Genomic DNA, 22,961 nt, shown 5'->3' with positions numbered 1-22,961 from the left:
GGTTATGGATATCTCCGCGGACTTAAGGTCGTAACACCGGATGTGCTAGCTGACGCGGCGGATCGCGCCTGCCACGACTATTCCATCTTCCTGACTCCATGGACTCTGACATGATCGCCTGACAGCTCGTTTCCAGTATTCATCCATTCAGGTCAAAACCGGAGCCAATCTGCCAGCTTCCGCCCTGCCGTCGATATGGAGTCTCCGGGGCCTGCATCCCCCGCGCAAAACGCGCGACAGCAACGCAAACCTATTCGGCGCAATCGCATCCCATTGTCATGTGAGCCCTGTCGCATTAGAAAGTTTGTAACTGCCTTGCATACTGGATCTGATCAGTTCGGCCATTGAGCCACGGTGAAAACGCTGCTGGGTGGTTCATGTGTTGACTTGGCCCAGGCTCAAATGCAACCGAGAGGAGCCTTGCCAAAACTGCACGGCTCGCCATGAGCAGGCACTTTGCAAATTCCGCGGACAGAAGAATGGTGCTAACGGAGCCCGGCAAGCTGCGGCTGCTGCCAACGGGCTCCGCCACCGGATTAACCACTTGGAGGATCTGGTCAAGCGACTGATCGAGGAACGTCAACATGTTTTACCCCCCGGCAGTATGACAGTCCACACTCCCGAAACCCCTGAACGCTCGACGGCATCCACCTCGTCAGCCGGGGCGGGCACAGGTAAGACAGTTATCGATGGCGTTCACTCAGTCTACCTGGGCGGCGATGACTGGCAGATCGTGCTTGAAGAGGTTAGTCCTTGGGAATGCTCTCGTACGTCGGGACTGGAAAATGGGTCCCTTGGCTAATCTGGCGGCTAGATTAAAGAGCTCAAACATGCTTGGACTGAAGAAGAAGAGAGCATCACACATGATCTCCAAACGCCCTTCTCGCACGTCGTCGATGGCTCGAGTCTACTGTTCAACCAGATCAAACCCCTCGAAAAACTGGAGATTCTCACCACGCTACCACATAAAACCAGAATAGACCGGATGATCTCCTATTTCTTTGATCGAAGTTTCCCCATCCGACTACCTCGTAGGTCGCCGAGGCTTGTGTTTCGCTGCGAGCACTGCTTACAACATCACTAGCTATCCTCCACGAACCGACTTTCATGCGCGAGGTGCGGGTGTGCCTGCTTACTTCCTGCTTCCTTTGCTGACGAATGCGGTCCTAGTATGACGAGCACTGGAAGGACCCGTCTAAGACAAATCTAATATGGCTCGGGCTCCTGTTCTCTATCCTTGGCGTAACCATGCTCGCATACCACCAGTACGGGGAGCCGCCGGAGTACGAAGGCACATCCGAGTCGCTAATGCAGCTCTATCGCATTCGCACGTCGCAGTGCTTGCTGAGCGGCGATATCACCAAGTGCTTGCCATACACCGTTGAGACGCTGCGCTTCCACGCCACTGCCGAGCTGAATCGCAAGGATGACAACAACCGCGGCCTATGGATCATGTCGGCCGTCGTCGTCCGTGCCGCCGTCAACATGGGTTACCATCGTGAACCCGCGCGGACACTGGGTATGTCGGCCCTGCAGGCCGAGTATCGACGCCGCGTTTGGGTCTCCGTGGTTAGCATGGACGACATGGCCTCATTCCTGGGCGGCTTGCCACGCATGACGTCGGCGATTGACTCGGACACCATGGAACCACGAAATCTGCACGACTGGGAGCTGCCGGAAGACCTGGCCGTTCTCCCTCCTTCGCGGCCACTCACAGAAGCTACTCCGGCAACGTATCTAATCGTCAAGGGCCGATTGTTTCGTGCCTTAGGACGCGTGGCAGATTTCAACAGCGCCGCGGTCCTGGGCTCATACGAAAGCCTCCTCGATATTGACCATGCTGTGCGCTCGGCGTATGAGGATTTTCCGCTGCACATGAAGGAAGTAGCAGTGCCTCCTGCTCACCAAAGGGGAACAACCATGGCCGACATTTCTAACTGGGGTCTGAGTGGGATGTATCACAAGGGCATGTGCACGTTGCATCGAAAGTTCATGGCAAAGGCGGCAACGGACAGCCGCTTCGAATTCTCCCGGGCTCGTTGCATCGAGTCTGCCTTGGCCCTCCTGGATCTGCAGCAGATGTTGACGCAGCAGTTTTACAAGCTTTGGCTGATCCGGAATATGCTGATCCACGCGGCCATGGTTTTACTTTTGGAACTTGAGCTGAGACGCAAGGGTCCGAATACAGAACCTGAATCCTTCCCGGCCACCACCGTTATTGTCCGCGCTCTGGAGAGGGCTTCTGCCCGCTGGACGGACGCGACGCACACCTGCGACGAGGCACGGAAAGCGCATCAACTCCTCGCCAGCATGCTCTTAGGCTTTAAGACCCGGAGTAGTACTGGGACGACGCCTCCTGGAGCTCTTGCAATGGTATCGAAAGAACCACCTTTTGAGCTTTCCAGTCCACACTTCGAACTCTCCAATGGCTCCGCCTCGTTCCAACATGACTTGACTGGCATGGAAGTAGACTGGGTTTGTCTCCTCCTGACTGTCTGTAGAAGAAACCCAGCTGACAAGTACAGGCTTCGTGGGATGCGTTCATTGAGGGCACAGGGGCTAGTTACGGAGCTGGCCCAATCTATTGAACGATAATCTCCAAATGACATGAGCACCAGTAAGCGCCGATGATCAGGCAGCGGGAGTTCATGCGCCGGTGGATGACAGCAGCGCCACGACTGGCAGGCCTCATTTGTGGTCAGGTAAACGGGGGGACGCTTTGTGATTGGGGGCGATGGGACGCATAAGTGACGGGAATATGCCTAACGAGGTGCCCGCCTATGGCCGCCTGTCAGGTTGCACAACATTGGCGTAGCTGTGACAAGCAAACACTAGGTAATATATGCTCCCGCCTCTTCATCCTATTTCCGGTCGGAACTTAATCCTATCGTCTCTGAGCGAGCTTGACTTTGATTCCTACGCCCGGGCACCTACACCACCTCATTTGACTCGCCTGAGACACAGTTGCTCATCACCATACGGTGTCTCGAGGCATCATGAATAAAACAGGCAACACCACGACTGCGTTTCGCTGTGAGCTATGCGACGCACCATTCCTGTCCCGAAAGGCCCTCCAGCAGCATTCTCTCGCCAAAGGACATCCAGTTACGTGTTACATGTGTAACGACAAACCATTTCCAACCCCCGACGCACTCGAGCAGCACTGCAAAGCCAAAGGACATCCATATTGCCGGCCATGCAATCGATTCTTTGCCAGGGCCGCTTCTCTGAGACAGCATCAGACAGACGCCGTTGCGCATACCACCCGTCCCGCTCAGCCAAATCCTCCTTCCCCTCCGCTGTCCAATGTGCTCCGTGAAAAGGGGCCCTTCCCCAGCCCCTTATTGTCGCACGCGCGCCAGTTGACCGATGTAGAGGAAGGACAAGAGCAGTACTCGGCCCCCTTCGAAACGGGCGCCAACATCCGCCCCCATGCGTTACCCTCGAACCAAATGATCGCGCAAGAGATATTGCGACAGCAGCAAGCCGCAGCCAGCGGCAGCAGCACCACTGACGCCGGCCTCACCAACATTCCCGGCTTCCCTCAGCCGCCCCTGACCTGCCGAGGCAACACCTACACCACGCTCTCGCCCGCCGAGCAAGCAACCCTCTATACCAAGCTCCTCGCACACTGCCACACTCGCGACCGCCTCCAAAGCGAAGGCTACACCCTCGACCCCAGCAGCGCCCCGCGCCACCTCCCCACCCCACCGGCCTTCAACCCAGCCGACCACCCGGCAGCAAATCACAAAGCCGTAGTGCTCGACTGCGAAATGGTCGGCACCGCGTCGGGAACCGACGAGGTCATCTCCCTCTCGCTAATCGACTTCTTCACCGGCACGCCCTTACTCGCCAACGTCCTCGTTTACCCCGATCCCGATCCCAATCGCGCGGGAGAAGACGTGATGGTGCGGATCACAGACTGGCGCAGCGACATCACGGGCGTCACGCCGGCCATGCTGACCGTCGCAAAGTTGCGCGGCGAGGCGCTATGCGGCGGGCGGGAGGCGGCGAGGGCCGCGCTGTGGAGGTACGTGAATGCCGAAACTGTGATCGTGGGCCACTCGGTCAACTTTGATTTGGCTGCCCTGGGGGTGGTGCATCCCCCTGGGCGGGTGGTGGATTCGGCGATTTTGACGGCTGAGGCGTACTATGGCAAGAAGAAGATTCGGGGGAGGTTTGCGGGGTTGGAGAGGCTGTGTAGGGAGTTGGTTGGGCTGAGGATCCGGGGAGGAGGGAATGACAACAAGAACGGTAGCGGTAGCGGTATTGGAGGGGGCAGGCATGATAGCATGGAGGATGTGTTGGCGGCTAGGGAGGTGGTGATTTGGTGTTTGCGCCATCCGGCGGAGCTGAAGGCGTGGGCGGCGGAGAACTGGAGGGAGAAGCCGAAGTCTTATTATAAGGCAGAGAGCAACAAGAACAAGAAGACAAGGAAGAAAAAGAATGGGCAGAGCACTGGTGGTTACAAACCTGCCAGAGCCGCACGGGGACTGTCGTCGACTGGTGGTTCCGGGGGCGGGTGGTATGACGACGAGGTTCTTCGCTGGAGCGATGTTGTTGACTCGGACACGTGGCCGAAGTCTCCGCCGGATTGGTCTGATTAGGATTAGGGGTGCTAGGTTGTTACATGTTTGCTGCGATGAGAGGACTTGTAATCCAATTATTCGGCTTCGAAGAGCCCGATTTTCCTACCTACCAGGTTAGTATCGACTATTATGCTGCTTATGGGATTGCAAGGTCAGGTACGGAACCAGCCTTGTTTGAAAAGAATTTTCCAAGAAAGGAGGAGCTCCTGTCTCCTCGGCGTAATTATGACCTTCTATCTAATGTCTGTGAGCATTATAGACCACAAGCTCCTGCCTTGGCTGAGTCCATATCTGCACAAGACCTGCTTGGCCCCTTCCAACATTAACATTGGAACAGGGGGCCCAAAACCAACCAACGTGAACCTACCTGGGTAAGCCTCATAGCCGCGCGGCCCGGGAAAGGGCGACACAATGTCTCGAATTGGACTCAAGCGGGCGAAAAAAAAAAAATAACAAACCTGACAACATGTTTCTACTCCTTAGAGGCTCAGCCCCGCATTCAGATTTCTGACTTTGATCTTATCGGTTTGCTCCGTCTCCAACGTGGCTGTGCTTGAATTTTGATTATTCTTCTCTATTCAGTTGTTGCCAGGCCGTTTATTGCTTATCAACATCCATCTCTTCTCCCCACCTTCCAAGCCTTTCCTCCCTTGTTGAGACTCCAGACAAGATGGGATGTTTCAGCAACTGCCGCCCCTACGAGCGGTTCTCGGTGCACCGAAGAGGGTTATCGGTGCACCAAAGGGGGTTTGGGAGGGACGGGGCCAGCCTCTCGGTCGCTCTCGTCGACTGGGACCAGCGGCGCACGATTCGCGTAGTAGCTATGTCTAGAGAGGCCCGGACAGACGAAAACGGCTTACTCGATGACGGGGACGCCCTCTTCTTCTTCGATGTCCTGGCGCGGCACATCGACCATCTCGCCCGAAATCATTCAAATTAGCGTAGGACCCGACGGTGACCTGCCCTCCACGTCGTGCGATCCCAACCTCGACCTCACCGAGGTCGCCAACTATCGCCCCCGCAGCGTCTGGCCGCCCGAACTGCCCACCGTGCGTCGTCGCCAACTCACAGAACTTGATCGTCTGGGTGTACAGACCGACCTTGTGTCCTACCGTCTCGGAGCCGAAACGCGCATAGTATGCTTCAAGTACTACTGTACCAACAGGAACTACGCCGTGATCTGGCACGAGGCCAACTGTCTCGCCAACATGCCCAAACATCCCAACATCGTCCACTTCGACAGCCTCGTCGTCGATCACGTAGAGGGTGGGGAGGATGTAGTGGTTGGCTTCACCACCAAGTTCATTCCGGGAGACACCGTCATAGACAACGTAAGCCGGGTCTTCAAGCTCAAGTACCTCAGGCAACTGATAACGGTGTGTGCCACTGACACCTGGTTCCCCGGGGTCAATGGTCACTTACTTTCTTTTTTCAGGCCGTCGACTTCCTCAATCTGCGACTGGGCATCGCCCACGGCGACATCGTTCCCTGGAATCTCCTGATCGACGAAGAGACCGACAACGTCGTGCTGTTTGATTTCAACCTTGGTGCCAAGCTCGGGTGGGAAGGCGATCCGAGCTTCAGGAACACCTTCAACTACGAAGAGCCACGCAACGACGTCAAGCTCACCGTGTTCACCATGTACGAGATCATCACGCGCGACCTGCAATTCCGCGGGGAGCTGTACGGGCACCCCCACGAGATCACCATCCTGGACGTGATGGGGCTGGAGGAAAGCGAAGAAGAGTGGTCGAAGCACGAAGACGTGCGGTTGGATGCCTCCATCGCAGAGTACCGCGCCGTACTCCACGAGTGGCTGGTCCGGAGGTTAACGAGCGACGACAAGGAGATCACCCACTACACACAGGCACCGGACCACATCGACTGGCCGGATGCGCCGCCACTGCCCGAGATGGATTTCGACGGAATGTCGGAGCGAGCGCCCTTGATCTTGAGGCAGATGCTGGTGAGGAAGGGGGAGAACTTCCTACGGTGGCAACGGCCTAGCAGCCATCAGCTCCCGCTTCCTGCTGGGAAACGACTGCTTGCCACGGGAGAGGTCGTGGATGATGATGATGAACAGGCCGCAACGTAATGGGCCTACTATGGAACTACCAAGAGCAGAAAAGGAAAAGAAGAAAAAAAGGAGAAAAGAAAATAACAGACAGACATCGTATGTGTTTGAAGGGGTCAGGCCACACTGTGCTAGTAGTACTAATACTACTATTTATCAGACACCCGCAGGCAGCTTCCCGCTAGTCAACCAATACACATTGTAATTGAACCCCTGCGCGTCATAGAACGGCGCCAGCGTAACGGCCTTCCCATCCGCCGTTGCCTCAAACGCAAGACTGTCGGCGCGACGACGCAGCGAGCCCAAGTCCAGCCTCGGCATCGCCGAGAGGGCCGCGCTGCCATAGTTCCCCGCCAGCACGACGGGCCCGTACGCCACGGCCGCGACGTCGGCGGGCCTGTCGTTGGCCGCGATCGTCCGCAGGCCCATCGGCAGCCGTATCTCGACGCGGTCCCCCGCGCGCCAGGTGCGCCGGATCGAGGCGTACGTTCCCGGCTTGGCTGCTGTAACGCTCTGCTGCCCGTTGACGCGGATCTCGGCCTGGCCCGCCGTCCAAGAGGGGATCCGCACGCGCAGCTCCCACTCGTTGTTGTCGTTACTACTAGTAGTATCGCTGGCTTGGGAGATTATGGTCAACACGGTCGTGTCCTGCAGGGGGAACCGCGTGGTCTGCTCGATGGTGAGGTTGCGCTGCGACCAGTGGAGCACCGAGGGGGTGAACAGGTTGACAAACAGTGTGCCCCCGTCCTCGGAGCGGAAGTAGACCGAGTCCATCAGCTTGGTGTTGGTTTCCAGGCCCGTGCCCTGGCAGCACCAGAAGGAGTCGTAGTCGGTGCTCCACGTGCCGCCGCCCCACGCCGGTCCGACGCCGCGCTTGCCGCCCGGGTTGAGCGGGGTGAAGTAGGTGACGTGGCCGTGGGTGGAGGACGGGTTCTGCTGTCCCAGCAGGTGGTTGAGCAGCGCCTGCTCGTAGAAGTCGAAGTAGCGTGTCGTGGTGCTGTCCATCATCCACAGCTCCCGGGTCAGCTTCAGCATGTTGTACGTGTTGCACGCCTCGGCTGTGTCGCGGGTCAGGTACTGCGCGATGGCGTTGGCGGGGCGGAAGTGCTCGGCCTGGCTGTTGCCGCCGATGGCGTACGTGTGCGCCCGGACGGTCATGTCCCATGCGTTGCGCGCGATGTCGCGGTAGCGGGTGGTTCCTGTGGCCTGGTACTCGCGTGCTGCGCCGATCCACTTGGGCACCTGCGTGTTGGCGTGCAGGCCGTTGAGCTTGTCGGTATTGGACGCCAGCGGATCGAACACGGCGGCGTGGTCGAACCGCTGCGCGACGCCGAGCCACCGCTTGTCGCCGGTTTCCTGGGAGATGTCGGCCAGCACGTCGTTCATGCCGCCAAACTCGGTTGCCAGCATGGCTTGCATCTGGCTGTAGCTCAGCCCCCGGGTGCGCGAGTCGACCCATCCGGCCAGCGACAAGAGCACGTCACGGGCTGTCGTGTCGCCGATGAACCGCCACACATCGAGCAGCCCGGCCATCGTTTTGTGGATGGCGTAGTAGGGCACGTTGCCGTTGCTGAGAGTCCGCCGCTCGAGCGCGGTGAATTCGGACTCAGGGAAGCCGGAGAGGTAGCCAGCGCCAAATCCAACGGCGGCGTTGTTCCGCTGACACTTGGCGAGCTCAGTAACAAAATAGACGGCTCGGTCGCGGCAGGCCGGATCCCGCACCGAGGCGTAGCAGTGGGCCCAGGCCGTGAGGAAGTGGCCCTGGGCGTGCGTGCGGAAGGGGAAGTCCGGCGCGTCCCATCCGCCGTTGGGCGCTGCTCCCTTGGTGGACAGGCCGTGGTTGGCCCGGAAGTTGTAGAGCAGCCGGTCGACGTCCACCCACTTCAGGTACGTGAGCGTGCGGTTTTGGTTGGCCATCCATCGGCTCTCCGTCAGATACACCTCGCTCAGATGGAAAGGACGTGCTGATTCTGAAGCCTCAGCGGCCTCGACGACCTGGCCGACCGAGTGTAGAGCCGCCCATATGAGCGCCGTGACCAGTGACTTCCAAGACAACATGGTAAGGGCGTTTAGAGTAGCCAGGATGATGAGAAGAAACAAGGAAAAGATAGAATGGCTGCTTGAGTAGAACCAGGAGTGCCGCTAGTATATGAATGAGCTGACATGGCCGTCCACTTTGTGGAGGGTGATTTTCTGAAATTGTTCCTCGAATAGCCTTTGCACTTCAATCCGTATATATACTATGAGCACTACTGTAGTCGACATTTCAGTCCCTTGAACGCTCTGGGCAACTTCACGCTTCGCTACTATATCCCTCGACGACATGATCTACCATTGATGAAACCGTAGCATAGGAGCAAACTAGTGTCTTATCCGCACCAATCGTCCAGTCCCGCCTTGAGGTCACATCGTGGAGCTGATCTCCGCTTCCTCGCTGCCGGCACGCACATGCTGGCCGCAGATCGTACATATTTGCCTGCAGTAAGAATGCGGGGAAGTGGTATCTGGTGCAGTAGTGACAGCCGTCGCTTCGCTGACCTTCCGCTAGAGGTGATCAGCGGCCTACATGGAAAACTACTCGGATGAGCTGCTGTAACTGATTGGCGCGGCTAACGTTTAAGCTTGTTGTGTTCATATTTCTAGAATGATGCCAGCTCCTGTTGATACCGTAGGTATGTAACTACCTGATCCTCTTACTCCTTACTTGGTAGGTAGATAAGGTACGTTTGGTAGTTCCTCCCATTCAAACACTTGCCACAAAGTCGTTTCATTTCGACCTTTACTAGTAGTATCCTAGTACTTGTATGTTATAAGGATCCAAAAAGCCCTTTCCACGTTTGAAAACGTAGAAGAGTCTTAGACCACCTAGGAATACTCGATTCATGATTATCGCCCGTGCTTTGCCCTATCGCTCTACCTTTACTTCTTTTGTTTATTCCTCTTTCTTTTCTTTTCCTCTTTGGTTCTTCATTTGTGTTTTGTACCCCCTGGCCCTGGTCCGGCAGCTTCGCCGGGAAAGTGTGGGGAATTGTGGGGAAGTGGGGGCATGAAAGCCGACCGATACAACAACGGGAGACCGGTCCGACCTAGATGACCCGGGAAAGGGGCTGGTCAGGTTCGACTACGGATACTCCAAATGTCATTAATTCCACCAATAATGGATTTAGCGCTAAGGGTAGGATAATTGAAATCATGGAATTGATCATGATGGGAGCACCAGCCTGGCTTATTGCATTTGCTGTCCTGCCGCTCTGTAAGTACAGCAGAAGGCTTCTTCTTGGCCATGCAAGCTTGAGGCCTCTCTGTTCGATTTCCATCCTGCATTCGAGGTTTTTAGAGAGAGCAAAGAAAGTGGCAGTGGCAATCAAGTTGAATTTAGTGAAATACAATGGCCAAATCTGGGGTTGCGTTATTAGTAGCAACAACGTCTGGATTGGTATCAACGACATCAACGGCTCCTCGGCAAAGTACAATGTATCGTTTCCGGCCCTCTACAACTCCATCATCGACGTGATGTCCGAGAAGACGGTCCAGCCCATGCACGATGCCGGCTACCACAACTTCCTGTTCATCAACCTCCCACCGCTGGACTGGACGCCGGGGAACCCTATGTCGCCGAACCCGCTGCCAAACAAAACCATGATAGGCTGGTGGGATCCAGCCTTGCGCAGTCATACCGCTTTTACAGCCAAGAACCCGACAGCGCAGGCGATGTTGTTTGATGCGAACCATTTCTCAACCACGTGTTGGATCATCCGGAGGAATACGGTATCTCGAATACGACTTCGTACTGCCCGGCGTACGATCAGCTGGGGGTTCTGACAAACCCAGACAGCTACGGTTGTCGGCCCTTGGGGGAGTATTTCTGATACAACACAGGGCACGTGTGAATCTCTCGATTTGAACATACATGTACCAAAGGGACAGATTAACGTGTACTGGCGACTTCGACTTCCAGGACAAGCCACGTTCATAAGGTCCTGGCGCAAGAGCTAGACAGCCATCTTCGCCAGTGGCCAAGTCGGGTTTGAACTGTTATCCTATCGCTCGTGAGAGAAGCCGACCGGCCAACAAGTCCATTTCCTCAGCGTCCCTCACGGTGTCGTGGCTGGTGGCAAGGGACCCCTCATAGTCCAGGCCAGTATAAACTTCTTCTTCCTCACTCTGCTAACCTCGGCTTAGTCACAGCCCTTCCTGTACATCCGGGGCCCTCGGAATCACAGAAACTCGGAGAATGAAGTGTCTGGACTCTTCCCCTCGGCAGATCAGTCTGATGCTGACGGTAACACGTTCGCCGTTCCGGAGCTGACACTCTGCCCTATCGCTGTCAAGAAGTCCCTTCGATCTGAAGCCACCTTGCATCGTCAAGATGCAGCATGTAGAGCTCCGTGGTGGGAGTTTGAGCTCCATCTCCACGAGTATCTTCTCTTCCGGCACGACCTCTAACGAAGTTCGGCTGTGGGTAGCAATGTCGACCGAGATATGCAACACGTCGTCTTCCTTTAGAGCTTGATTTGCACGCCACAGCTTTGTCAGGCAACCCGCATCTCGTCGGTCAAAGACCGGAAGATCATGAAAGTAGAACTGGGGTCTGCAATATCCCAGGGTGACAGTGGTAGTCTCCGACGACCTGAGTTCGACATCAAGGATGGTATAGAAAATAAGGGGGACATTTCAACTATTGGTCAGCCACGTGCTGCTCGTGCTCAAGTAGATTTCTGTGGCCTTCATGCTCCGGAGCATCACGGGATCCAAAAGGAGAACACTGGGCCAGCCGGCGTGCCCGGGTAATCTGACGTATCGTTCTGGGCCAGAATGGTCCTCTGGCCCAAGAAGGACGCAAACCAGATTGTTTTCGTGAACACACCCGGTCCACATCGCATATCCCTCGGCAATTGGGGTGCCGGGCAGAGACACACGGAGTCCTCGAGCGGTTATCTGAGGAGGACTCCACACCAGGCTGGGCCGGGAAGGACCTAGCGACAACTTAGGGACGCCATTACTAGTATTCAGAGACGGTGCCGAATCTTGCACAGGGAAGCCCGGTGTAATGGCTGAGTAATCGAGTAAATGATCGCGATTCGTGATGGCTCCCATCCGGAGGAAGCATGCAGGCCGTGGCGCAAAAACTGGAAGGCGTGTCGCTGGTAGCCAGCTGGTTTTGTGTGTAGGGACACCAGACCACAGAAGAAGGCTATGGTCTTCTGATTGTTTGATGAGTTCTTCCTGGAGCCGATAGAATGCTCTCTTCCCTTCCCCTATAACAAGGGCATATGGACGCCGAAGAGGCCAAGAAGACAGTATGCTTCGTCCTCGATCCTGGTGGTTTGCCTTTCCGATGCCCACGACGTTTTCTGGGCGATGCTGCACTGATCAAGATCTTGGCGTAGCAGTACCGACCTAGGGATTGATGTCCTGCGTTCGATATCCTCGCACCTGCTGAACTTGGTCCCAATTTCAGACCAGTCCGTAGCGTAGAATTCGACCGCTCTTGGTGCAATAAGCTCCTGGAGGCACCAACCGCGGGTAAACCAGCGGGCTGAGAGAAAGTCTTCTAACGGGAAGCCATCGCCCTTGACTACATCTTTCAAATAGACATAGCAAACTGCAGAGTCGCGGTACCAGGCGTACATCGAATTGATGGCCTCGGAGAGCTCGGCGCTGGACGTCTTGTCGATACAGCAGGTGTCGACCCAGACCCAATGGAGGCCATCTGCCCGGGCCCGGCGGCAACATCCTTCAATTTTGGCAAAGCCCTTCTTCTGAGCGCGTTCGGGTGATGTGATATCCTGGAAGGTCACCTCCTCGGGACCCCAGGTATGCGACAGAATCGCATATGGAGGGCGGTCGCTACTGCTAGGGAACTGCCTCAGCTCCAGTGTCGTTGAGTGAAGTAGACGCATTCTTGAATTTGAGACGTCCAACTTTGAACTCCGAGTCGATGATATGAGGTTCGCCAGAGCAACCCTGGAAAATGCCTAGAAGCGTTGGGTCGCGGTTGGGCTGAAAAGAGATACCTTATTCTTTCTAGCGGGTAGTGAAAAACGGGGGTAAGCCTCCATGGCTTTTAGGGGCAGCCCAGAGGTTCCCAGGTCTGCTCCTTTTTTTGCCGACATAGACCCCGTTGGTTGATTCTTCCAAGTGCCGGGAGGGCTGCTCGGAGCGCTAGAAATAGGCTGCCCAGACCCACTAACTAAGAATGGCAATAACGACCAGAGTTCCGTGCTCCCTTCTAACGGTAGCCGATGGGGTAAACACGGTCCAATATTTCCGGATTACCACATCAAACCTCCTCGCATTCTTCACAGACTTCAACCCCCTCCGTCCGGCACACTCGAGCTGAAGGTATGTCACCAACATGGAGTATCTTGCAGCTATATTGAAGGAACTACCTAAGGTAGTAGTACCTAGGAGGATCGCAAGAGGATCGTAATCTTAGGCGGTGGCGCGCTCTCATGTCAGTGCCGTGACTAGTACATCACAGGAAATTACCCCTTCCCTCTACTTCATCAAGTACTTGGCCACAACCGCCACGCCACCCGTACCAAACCCATCCTGCACAGCCTTGTCCATCAGTCCGCTGAGAAATGCCAATCCCGATCCATCAACACCCTCCTCCTCGCACGATTGCATGATATTCCTGACCCCGACAGCCTGCATCGCCAACGGGTTACCCAAATCATCCATCCAATCCTCCCGATCAATCTGGTCCGCAAGCAGGCTCACATACGGCACCAGCTCCTTCAGCAGGGACACCATGACCCCGTCCACAAGCGGCTTGACGGCCAACCCCTTCTTCTTCCCGTCTTGGTCACCCAGGCCCTTCTGGCGCTTGAGCAAGCCGATGCCCGTGAAAGCGCCGACGAACATGCCGTACATGGCCGCGAGCGCCGCGCAGTCCACCAGGCTGGCCGCCCCGGCGTCGGGCGAGATGTACAGCAGCTTGCCGACGGGCTCGAGCAGGGCCGTGTCTGCCAAGCGCGCGCGGTAGACGGCCTCCGACTCGCCGCTGAGCACGAGGAAGGACGCCGGCGTGCCTACCAGCTGCGGCGTGACCATGATGCCGCCGTCGAGGTAGGCCGCGGCCCCGAGCGTGGTCTTCATGTACGCCTCCATGTCGCGCGCCTGCTTGGGCGTGCCGTTGGTCAGGTTCAGCACTGTCTTGCCCTGCAGCGGGCGGGTGGCAGGGTCCAGCTGGGAGAAGATGGCGGAAAGGACGGGGTAGTCGAGCACGCAGAGCAGGACGACCTCGCTGGCGGCGATGGCGGCGGACAGCGAGGACTCGAAGGTGGCGCCCGCCGCCATGACAGCCTGCACCTGAGGTCGCGAGGCCGTGCGGTTCCAGAGGGTGAGCTTCACCGAGGACTTGAGCAGCGCCGTGGCGATGGCGGCGCCCATGTTGCCGATGCCGATGGAGGTGACGGTGGACATTTTGGCTGATATATTTGAGTCAAAGAACTGGTGATTCTTCGTTTTTGGTGGTTGACGTCTTTTGTCGTGTGCTTGTAGGAGTCGGCGGACTGAGTCTGGTGGTGAGGATGAATCGAGACGGGAGAAGCTCGAGGTTGGGCAGGTTCTTATACGTTTTGCCGTTTATCATGAGAGTCGAAACATCTTCTTTGACCACCAGCAACCATCAAACTAGCAGCCCTGCATCTCCTGCCACTCGTATCCCCGACACCATGCGTTACCTTAGCCTTGCTGCCTTTCCCATGAGGCTGGCGCGTCGCAAACGTGTCTCCGTGTATCCTCTTGGGTCTAACCGCCCCGTTTTCCGGGGCTATTGGAAATCAACACGGGATGTGACTCACGCCGACGAGCTCTTGACATTAGCGACGGCGTCCTTTGGAGCTACGTTGTGAACATGAACGAATGCTCTTCCTGCCCCCCCTTTCTTTACGGGGCCAGGCGCCGCCAAGAGGCCGTTCGGCGATGCTTGGCGCTTAGAAATTCAGGCCAAGAAAGAGTTGTCGACCCCAACCGGGTCAGCAATGGCCGTCAAACCCTAGAGCTGATCTTTATGCTTATAAATCGAAATGCGAGGAATACCATGCTATGATTCTGGAAAACGACATTGAGCAACTAAGTCACAAAATGAGTTGCAGTGTCGGGTTGTTGAACGAAGGATCGGAAGAAACCTCTGTCTTTGTGTGATTCAAACTCGTACCGTAGCTAGCGGGTTGGCTCGGCCGATGTGAAAGAAAAAAAGATGAGTTTTTGGAACTATGATAACTGGTCCCGCGGGACAATAGCCCGTATAAAACCTCAACCCCTGCATCATCTACAAGAAAATATAAAAATAAATGGAAAAAAATGGAACGAGTAAGAGAGAAAAGAACAGAAAACATAAGAAAGCAGGGGAGGTAGATAGGGAACTACTAGTACGCATATCAGGTGATACAAATGTTCGGAACACAGCGACACACCGTACCGGATTGTCCCTGGTGGCATGGGAACAACTGAAAATTGTAAACATGGCAGACACGACGCTCTAAATCATAAGACTGAAAGTGAATTCGATCAAGCCTCAGCCTGATGCACCCCCCTCCTCCTTTACCTGCTTCTCCCCTTTATGCCACTTGCGCGGCAGCTTATGCCCCATCCTCAGCTCCCACAACGTCCGATCGAACCGTCCCTCCTTCAGCGCTTGCCCGTCTCCGGCATACTTGAACGTCTTTCCATGCACCGCCTCGTCCTCTTTCTGACCCTCTGCATGGATGAAGTGTATCTTGCATATCGTCAGGGCATAGGCATTTGTCTCGTAGTAGGCCAGCTTGTACGCCTCCTCGGCGGACTGCACCATGTAAGCGCAACCGGTTACCGCAGCTTCTGGCGTGCTGTCTATGAGCGCCCGGTATTGCCCCCAGTTGGCCAGTTCGAAGCCATAGACCTTGGCGGTCCGCAAGAGGGGTGTCGTCTCCGGGCCGAGGACGGCCTTGAGAATGTCGGGTTTCATGAGGGTGCCATAGAAAAAATAGTACATGGGTTCAAACGGCGCCTCCTGCTTCAGTGCGGCCGTGGCTTTGGCAGGGCCTGCCTCGTTCTCGGTTGGGAGTCTCCGGAAAGGTGGAGGGGGAGGCAAGGGCGGAGGGCGTGGAGGCTCAGAAGCCTTTGGAGAAGAGGCGCGACAGAATTTGGTTGGTGACTCCGGCATGGATGAGACAACGTTTCTTTGTTCCTTTGCAAGTGTGATGATTATTGAGCATAGGGATAAGGGGTCCGGGAAGAGGTTGAAACCTGAGAATGCGTTGGAAATTTTCCTAGGCTGCCGTATCCAATCGCATACACGAGTCTAGGTGTATTATCAAACGCCACCCCGCTAACATGCATGCTCCGACAGTCAGCTAAGGTACCTTACCTTAGCTTTCCCTACCTCTGATCTTCCTATCGCTGGTCTCTATTGTTCCTGTCTCTTTCCGTCCCCGCACTTTTCTGCTCCTGCTAGGCCAATAATCACCCGGCAGGGCCGGCGCGAATTACCTGGAGAATGTCAATAATCCTATCCTAAGACTGGGAGTCTCCTGTGGCCTGTGGCCATCCTCACCAGATCGCGAGTAGTTCCGATGCCATGAAAGACCGGATTTAATCCACCCCCCAGTACAGATCCCACGAGCCGAACCCTTGTTCATCATCCCATGCTGGTCCTGTTTGATCATTTGACACCCCCTCAGGACCAATACCACCAGCACTTGCCTCCACAAGTTGTTCTTGGACTTCCGGCTGGGAGTGGGAGCTAGACAACTGTGCGTTCGTAGCCAGGCCACTGGTCGGCAAACTTGGCAATGAGGAAACGGCTGGTGGTGTCAGTTGCGGGCCCGAAACAAGCTCAGTGTCGGCCTGTGCTGCATCTGAAGCTCTAGAGTGCCACCCCCCATACATGTGGTCAAAGGCCTCCTCAAAGACGTATCTGAGTATGCGTTGTATGTCGTCTGCGGATAGTTCGGGCCCTGACCAACGGCCGCTCTGCATCATAGATTCAATCTCGCTTCCCAGCAAGGCCGGTCCGTGGGTGTGACAGTACTCGTGGAACGAGCACAATTCCTCCGAGTCATCAGCGTTCCGGTACGCAGAGCAAGGCCGAGCACGACCGTGGAAGGCGATATCCCAGATGGCGAACCATCGTTCCTCTTCCGACAGCTTAGGATCCGCCTTCCGCAGAAGCCTGGACCGCTGCTGGTGAGAGAGGCCGTCCAGCACCGAAGAGGGCCTGCAGAAGAGGCCATCAGGGTTGTCGATATGTTTCCGGTGCCTCTGGTCGTCCGGGAAGATTGTTGAGCAGCGGTCGCAGTAGAACTCCGGGCAGTGTTTCCGGGTAAGGTGCTGCTTGACATCCTTGATTCGGCTCAGAATCAAGGTAAAGCAGCGGCGCTGTCTGTCTGGATCCGCCTTCCAATAGGGACATGCAAATATCCTCTTCAGCCTCTTCCCGGAGCCAACCATTGCTCGTTTTCTGTTGGGCGGCTTGATCGATGCGCCGTCCTCGAGGCCGTTGTCATCCAACAGGCATCTCTTCCCTTTGCTAGTCGACGAGGACGCTTGAGAATTAAGCATCGGTGCTGCGCTTGAATTTGTCGGTGCTGTTGCTCCGCTTCCCGGACTTGCGCTGTTAGAGGCAGCTTGATGGCCAGACACGAGACGGTGGACAATGGCTCCTCCCAGCTGTAGATCTCGCTCGCTAAGGCTGCTTCGATCTGAAAGCGAGGTGCTGCCTGAGCACCCTGAAACTGAAAGCAGATCGGAGTCAACCGAGTCATCTGGAGAACCACCAGCCTTGGGCGAAGATGTCTCTGTTGACGAATTGTTCGGTCCTTCCATGCTGATGTTGGAAGCTGGGCCACTGCCACAGTTTGAGAAGCTTGCTTCCTGCCTCCCACTCGAGTGGAATGAGTGAGTGCTGTCAGCAGTCGTCATCGGTCTCTCTTCGCTGTCGCAAGAGGCGACGGTGTCTCGTATCGGCCCTCCCGTCCCTTCGTCCTCTCCCGTGTAGTTTCTGCTTTCGACCACGCAGCGTCGAAGGTGGCTTCGATGTACGAACTCTGAAATGCCACGTGATGGCATGGAAGTCGCCTTCGCATCATCATCTCGACGCGGTCTGCGCTCAGCACTCGTTGAGGAAGATGGTCCTTGAGACGTTGAGCTTGGAGGGTTGAGCCTGGAAGGAAGTCGTCTAGCCTGCATGCCAGCAGCATTATGCTTTGTATCGTTGCGAGGGTAATGGGGTGAGGTTACAGGCGGTTTGCCTGGATGCTCGGACTGCATATACAACTCTGTTAGCTTATCTCTGGGTACTATTATTAGGTACTAGTAGGTAGTTTTAGGTCGCGATCAGACATGTTGCCGGAAACTTGTAGAGGTGATACGACTGACCAGAACCTTGACCGTGAAAACTTCACATCCTCTGCAGCGCGCGTGAGCGCAGTGCGGGTTCGGGCAGGCTATGTCAAGGCTGAGGTTAAGGTCTGAGAGGCCGCAGTTCTCCTAGATAAAGTCGTTAGATTAACCTCGAATCCGTGGCCCAGCAAGACTGTACGAACTTACGCAGGTCCATCGATAGACATAAGTATAAGACCTAGGCATAGTATTGCCCTATTATCCTTATGTTAACACTAATACTCCGCCGAAGACCTTCTACCTTCTGCTCACTCAAGATGGAAAGGATTGGTAGATTTTTTGAAAGTGCGGCTGGTTCCCACTGATTAGAGGAGTAACCAGATGTGATATACGATGGTGGTAGTTGAACTATAAGCGCTGCCATACCGATTAGTACCGTAGTCACCTGGTTTTGGCACGGGCTTTAGCAGGGAGGCGTTGCGTAGAGAGGCAATACAGACAATCGTACAGGGTCGCTTGTCACGGTTAGCAACTCTGGTAAGCGACTGGTAATGCCGACTTTTATTAGGCACCGTGCTGTCAACAGTGTAGCGACCTTAGCAAGTTCCGTTGGAGGAAGCGGTCCGCGACCTGATGAGGGGTCAAGAATTGCTGACGCCTGCAGGAGCAAGGCAACCGACCCATGGACCTGAAAGCCAATCAACTGGTTGGAAGCAGCGGAGGGCCGAAGAGCGGCGGCGTGCCGAATGCGAATCTTGTGCCCTTGGGTGTATTGGCTGTGTGTTGTGCGTTTTGAGGATTTGGTGCATCCGGGCGCTTCGCTCTTCGCAACTCCATAGCACAATGATAGCATGAACACTTTCAAAGACAACCAATTCTCCTTATTTTATGCTTACAGGAGTATCTACAGGTTTGTTTAAACTACTTAAGCCATCAGGTTCCTTAGTCAGTACTATTTATCTCCATCCAACCATCACTCTTCAACACGCTCAGGTAGACAATTAACCGATAGCATCACCATGCCAAATAAGCCAGATACCTCGGTCGCCAATACCGCTAAACAAAAGTGAGCTGAATCACCTTTCAAACATTTAATTGGACTCTCACCAAAATCTTATGAAGCATCGACACGAAGGGTCGAGCATTCGTCATGGACAAGTTCCTCGCCCATCATGGACCTACTGAGAGGCTTGCTTTTGCACGATCAACTAAATATCCTCAGCCCAAGGATCAGGAGACTAAGAAGTGGCTTGAGGAATGGCAGGTGTCGTGGGAGAAGCTAGGGCTGCGCAAGGAGTAGTGGGTCCTCATGTTATCTTTTTGTAGCCATTGCGGTTGAACTGCGGGAGCTATTGCGATTGCCCAGGTACTATATCCGTACTACCAGGCCGTAGGTACCAGGCTAAATACCGGATCGGAAAATATCATGGTAACCACTCAAGTGGAACCTGGAATTGCCCGCGTAGCGGGCTCACAGCACTACCTAATTAGTCACCGAATGCGAGATCACCTTCCTTCAAGTTTCAACACTAGTAATGTTCTTGCGCGGGTAAGACTTGTTGAACTTGGCGGGGCACAGGGGTTGTATTGCTTGCTTGAGGAGTCCGAGACTCTAGGGACCTTGGTTCCTTATGTACATGAAGAGACTAATTACCAGCATTCCCCTTGTTCCTGCTATACCGGTCCCTCCTAGCTTGTGGTCTCTGCCCCTGATTTCAGCAAGGTTAAGGAAACGCACGGCGAGGACTATTCAGAAATCGTGTGTAGATATAATCTGATCAACCTTACGGTACCAGATAATATCAGCATATCATCTGTCCTCCGCTTGCTTAACTGGCAGTCTCTGGGATAAGGTTTCGCTCTGCTGAGCTCGTTGATTATTTGCAGTACGTTGAACTCAAGCCGAATCCCGGCCATCCTGATTTTTTCCTTCACACTGATCCCAATACAAGTCTCACTTCTCTATTTCAACTGCCATGATGTGGGCGGACTAAGGTGCCGATGCTTATGCTGGGCCATATTTATCTAGTTACCAGATACTAGCTTTTCGGGGCCGCAAGGAAGGTGCGGCTATCTATCCTGTTCTTTTGATATGAACATGCCTGCCTAAGTTCTATATTGGCACATCTGACGGAGAGGAAGGAACCAACAATCCAACATTACCTCAGTCCTCGTCCTAGCCACGTCCCGTTCCTCCTCCTTTGCTCGTCTGTGTTCCTCGTCACGTTCCGCTCCTCCCCCTCTTTGCTCGTCAGTGTTTCTCTACACGTTCAGTTGATCCTCCTCTTCTCGTCAGTGTTACCGTATAAGCAACCGTAAACCACACTTTCCAACGCATCACTCGCCATCGTTATGAATGTCATGAATGAGCCTGCGGAGAATGTTACGGTCGTGGAGGAGGACAAGTACGATGTACGGGATATGCCGTTGGCGATACCCGAGCATTTTTCCGAATTTATACAATGCTCTTAACACTCAAGTTCACGACTTCACGGTCGAGTTCCTCCATGCCAATGAGAGGAAACCACACGTTGTTTTCAGCTCAACTTTGCTTCCGGAATCCCTAACGCAACCGTTCCGGCCAGACCGATTCACGCCGCGCGTGTTTCTATGGAGGCACGCATAGGGGAGGAGTCCGGTGAGGACGGACCGGGAGCATGCCAGATCAAGCTCTGCCCATTTGCAGATCGCTCATATTCAGCAATCGCCGGGTTCCAGTTTGAGCTCCTCCGGACCATCACCCTCGCCAACATGATGCAGATCATCGAGGGGACATTTCCCGACCTGCCAGCGGCCTTGCGGTGCGACATGAAGGGTTTCGACTTCATGGATGTGGACGGCTACTTTGATGGATGCCGTGATTGGATGTAAGCCTTCCCCTTTTGCCCTCTCGAGAGCGACAGCCAATGTCACATTCTTACTGACTATCGCAGAGCCCAGGCATTTGTTCGGGCCCATGCAGCTGGTGTAGTCGGCTGGGATATTGTAGGAATTGTTGGGCCTGCGGCCAAGTTGAACGAGCGCTTTTGCCCCCAGCCGGGGGCAATAGTGACATTGATAGACTGGCATGTGGCGGGATTCCACGATGTCATCGGGAAGTTTTTCGAACCGCCTGCTCGAACCCCCGGCATCAGAGTTGTCTTGTACCGGGATCTGCCGATCGAGTTAGGGCACTTTCGGGCACCAACATTTACGCGTTGGGTTACGGACTTCTGGGATCAGGCGCACTCGCTTCCATACACAGTCTGGATGTAAATAATCCGTCAGCCTTCTGCTTTGACACTTCTGCTGTCATGTCGGACCTTGGGGATTACACGCTCGTGCCGAACTTTCACGAAGTAACTTAATCGTCGTCAGAGTGAAGCGTATTGTACCAATACTAATAAGCTCGACTATGATTGCTATGCCGTGCGTTTTCCTACTATGGTCTGTAGCTTCATCCTTCCTTTTTCCATTTACAGGTCTATATTGGCTTAGGTCCCAAAATTGACAGTAGGTTGTTCCCATCATGGCCTTGTACGACCCGTCGGTTAAGCTCACGTCAGAGAAGGGGAATGTTTATGATGCACGCGATGTAGCAAAAGCATCCGTTAGGCAATTTTATGATCTGCACGTTGCTCTTTGGAGGAGAATTGAACATTTCACGGTTGAATTTCTCTACACCGACCGGATAAAGCCCCACGCCGTGTTCAAGCTCGACTTCGTTCCTCCGTTCGGCAGCTCAGAAGACATCAAGTCTGCACTTGTTTCCATAGAGCTGCGGATTGGCGAGGACAGCCGCAAGGAGGGTCCCGGGGCTTGCCAGGGCAAGCTCTGTACGGACACGGGCCGTAATAAGCGGCGCGTAAGCGTTGGCTTCCAGTTCATGCTCCTGCGTCCGATCATCCTCCGCCAGATGATCGACTTGATCAATGGTGAACATTCTATGCTCCCGAGCACCACGGGAGCTGACTTGAAATGTTTCGACTTCATTGATAACGACCGCCATTTTGACGGATGCCGCGACTGGATGTAAGTGTTCGCCACCCTATATCCGGATCACGCTACTGGTTTTCTCCCGCTTTCCTTATGTTTATTTTCGTCTTCTGTCGTTCCCACCTTTCCTCTTTCCTATCGCTTATTGTCTCCTTTCTCTCTTTCGCTTTCTCCCCTTTCATTTATCATATTTCTCTTCGCCTTGCTATGCCAAGCTTTTCCTCCCTTCAGCTTATATTCCTTTCTCTTTCCGTTTCTCTCGTGCTTTCTTTCTAACAACCGCCACAGCGCTCAAGCCTTCGTCCGGGCGCATGCCATAGACGTGGTGGACTGGAAAATTGCGGGCATTACCGGCCCCAGCGGGCAACAACTGCAGCACGTGAGTCTGCGTCCGAAACCTGGGGTCAAAGCAACGGTCATCGACTGGAATAACGCAGGCTTCCACGACGTCATTGGCAAGTACTTTGAGGAGCCATCGATCGACGGTGCTGGCAACATGGTCGTCCACTACCGTCATCTACCCCTCGAGGCCGGCCGCTTCTGGGCACGGGACTTTTCACGTTGTTTTAGCGATATAAAGCATCGCTATACGCTACCATACAAATCGGTCCCTCCCAGCGCAGCTCATACCCGAGCCCCCGCTACTGGCCGTGGTGGCGCCTCTGTGCCTCTTGCACATGGCGGTGCTGCGATTGATGGCCGCGGTGGTAGCGCTCTTCCAGCTGCGCGTGGTGGGGCTGCTTCCTCTGCCGGACGTGGCTGTGGTGGCAAAGCTCCTACTGCCGAGCGAGGTGGTCTTTCAGGACGCCGGTTGGGCTGAGGCTTGTGTCCAAGCCTAAGAATGCCGTGATATTAACCCGGTACGTATTTGCCATTCCCACTTCAACGGGAAAGAGACTAGGGGATACCGGGCTGTCAGAGCTTTGTAGCGCTGTCCGTACATTGGAGACGCTGGAGAATACCTAGGTTTGAATAGAAACGGGCATTCGCTA

The 22,961-nt window shown here is 54.9% G+C and overlaps 8 protein-coding genes across 8 annotated transcripts; 4 read left to right on the top strand and 4 right to left on the bottom strand.

Annotated features, from left to right (window-relative positions):
• The first annotated feature begins 72 nt into the window (after window positions 1–72).
• On the top strand, window positions 73–2,792 carry B0T15DRAFT_4172 (fungal-specific transcription factor domain-containing protein). The gene is made up of 6 exons (XM_062865486.1): window positions 73–302; window positions 397–745; window positions 815–1,031; window positions 1,085–1,116; window positions 1,171–2,475; window positions 2,526–2,792. The coding sequence occupies exons 1-6, from the start codon at window positions 196–198 to the stop codon at window positions 2,586–2,588; spliced, it is 2,073 nt and encodes a 690-aa protein (XP_062725260.1). The 5' UTR covers window positions 73–195; the 3' UTR covers window positions 2,589–2,792.
• On the top strand, window positions 2,793–4,715 carry B0T15DRAFT_4160 (uncharacterized protein). The gene has a single exon (XM_062865465.1). It carries the CDS (start codon window positions 2,997–2,999, stop codon window positions 4,605–4,607), a length of 1,611 nt encoding a protein of 536 aa, XP_062725259.1. The 5' UTR covers window positions 2,793–2,996; the 3' UTR covers window positions 4,608–4,715.
• A 764-nt stretch (window positions 4,716–5,479) lies between these two features.
• On the top strand, window positions 5,480–6,684 carry B0T15DRAFT_481170 (uncharacterized protein; the record flags this gene model as incomplete). Its single annotated transcript, XM_062866009.1, has 2 exons — window positions 5,480–5,965; window positions 6,025–6,684. The coding sequence occupies 2 exons, from the start codon at window positions 5,480–5,482 to the stop codon at window positions 6,682–6,684; spliced, it is 1,146 nt and encodes a 381-aa protein (XP_062725258.1).
• Window positions 6,529–9,133, bottom strand: B0T15DRAFT_545279 (uncharacterized protein; the record flags this gene model as incomplete). The annotated part of the gene is made up of 2 exons (XM_062870128.1): window positions 6,529–8,627; window positions 9,112–9,133. 2 exons carry the CDS (start codon window positions 9,131–9,133, stop codon window positions 6,820–6,822), a joined length of 1,830 nt encoding a protein of 609 aa, XP_062725257.1. The 3' UTR covers window positions 6,529–6,819.
• Window positions 9,134–11,921: 2,788 nt separating this feature from the next.
• B0T15DRAFT_488206 (heterokaryon incompatibility protein-domain-containing protein) lies at window positions 11,922–14,094 on the bottom strand (the record flags this gene model as incomplete). The annotated part of the gene is made up of 2 exons (XM_062866485.1): window positions 11,922–12,519; window positions 13,169–14,094. 2 exons carry the CDS (start codon window positions 14,092–14,094, stop codon window positions 11,922–11,924), a joined length of 1,524 nt encoding a protein of 507 aa, XP_062725256.1.
• A 709-nt stretch (window positions 14,095–14,803) lies between these two features.
• Window positions 14,804–15,909, bottom strand: B0T15DRAFT_515617 (uncharacterized protein). Its single transcript, XM_062868206.1, has one exon. It carries the CDS (start codon window positions 15,815–15,817, stop codon window positions 15,191–15,193), a length of 627 nt encoding a protein of 208 aa, XP_062725255.1. The 5' UTR covers window positions 15,818–15,909; the 3' UTR covers window positions 14,804–15,190.
• A 90-nt stretch (window positions 15,910–15,999) lies between these two features.
• B0T15DRAFT_4091 (uncharacterized protein) lies at window positions 16,000–18,433 on the bottom strand. Its single transcript, XM_062865346.1, has 4 exons — window positions 18,202–18,433; window positions 18,031–18,141; window positions 16,208–17,916; window positions 16,000–16,143 (listed from the first exon to the last, which is right to left on the bottom strand). Exons 1-3 carry the CDS (start codon window positions 18,238–18,240, stop codon window positions 16,246–16,248), a joined length of 1,821 nt encoding a protein of 606 aa, XP_062725254.1. The 5' UTR covers window positions 18,241–18,433; the 3' UTR covers window positions 16,000–16,143; window positions 16,208–16,245.
• Window positions 18,434–20,346: 1,913 nt separating this feature from the next.
• Window positions 20,347–22,808, top strand: B0T15DRAFT_488203 (uncharacterized protein; the record flags this gene model as incomplete). The annotated part of the gene is made up of 6 exons (XM_062866484.1): window positions 20,347–20,406; window positions 20,536–20,861; window positions 20,928–20,979; window positions 21,671–22,005; window positions 22,258–22,529; window positions 22,588–22,808. The coding sequence occupies 6 exons, from the start codon at window positions 20,347–20,349 to the stop codon at window positions 22,806–22,808; spliced, it is 1,266 nt and encodes a 421-aa protein (XP_062725253.1).
• Window positions 22,809–22,961: the final 153 nt, after the last annotated feature.

This window comes from Chaetomium strumarium, assembly GCF_033439665.1.
Source record: "Chaetomium strumarium strain CBS 333.67 chromosome Unknown B0T15scaffold_1, whole genome shotgun sequence".
In the NCBI taxonomy this organism is placed as follows: Eukaryota; Fungi; Ascomycota; class Sordariomycetes; order Sordariales; family Chaetomiaceae; genus Chaetomium; species Chaetomium strumarium.
The sequence above is the reverse complement of the archived record's forward strand: the minus strand, read 5'-3'. Positions and strand labels throughout refer to the sequence as shown.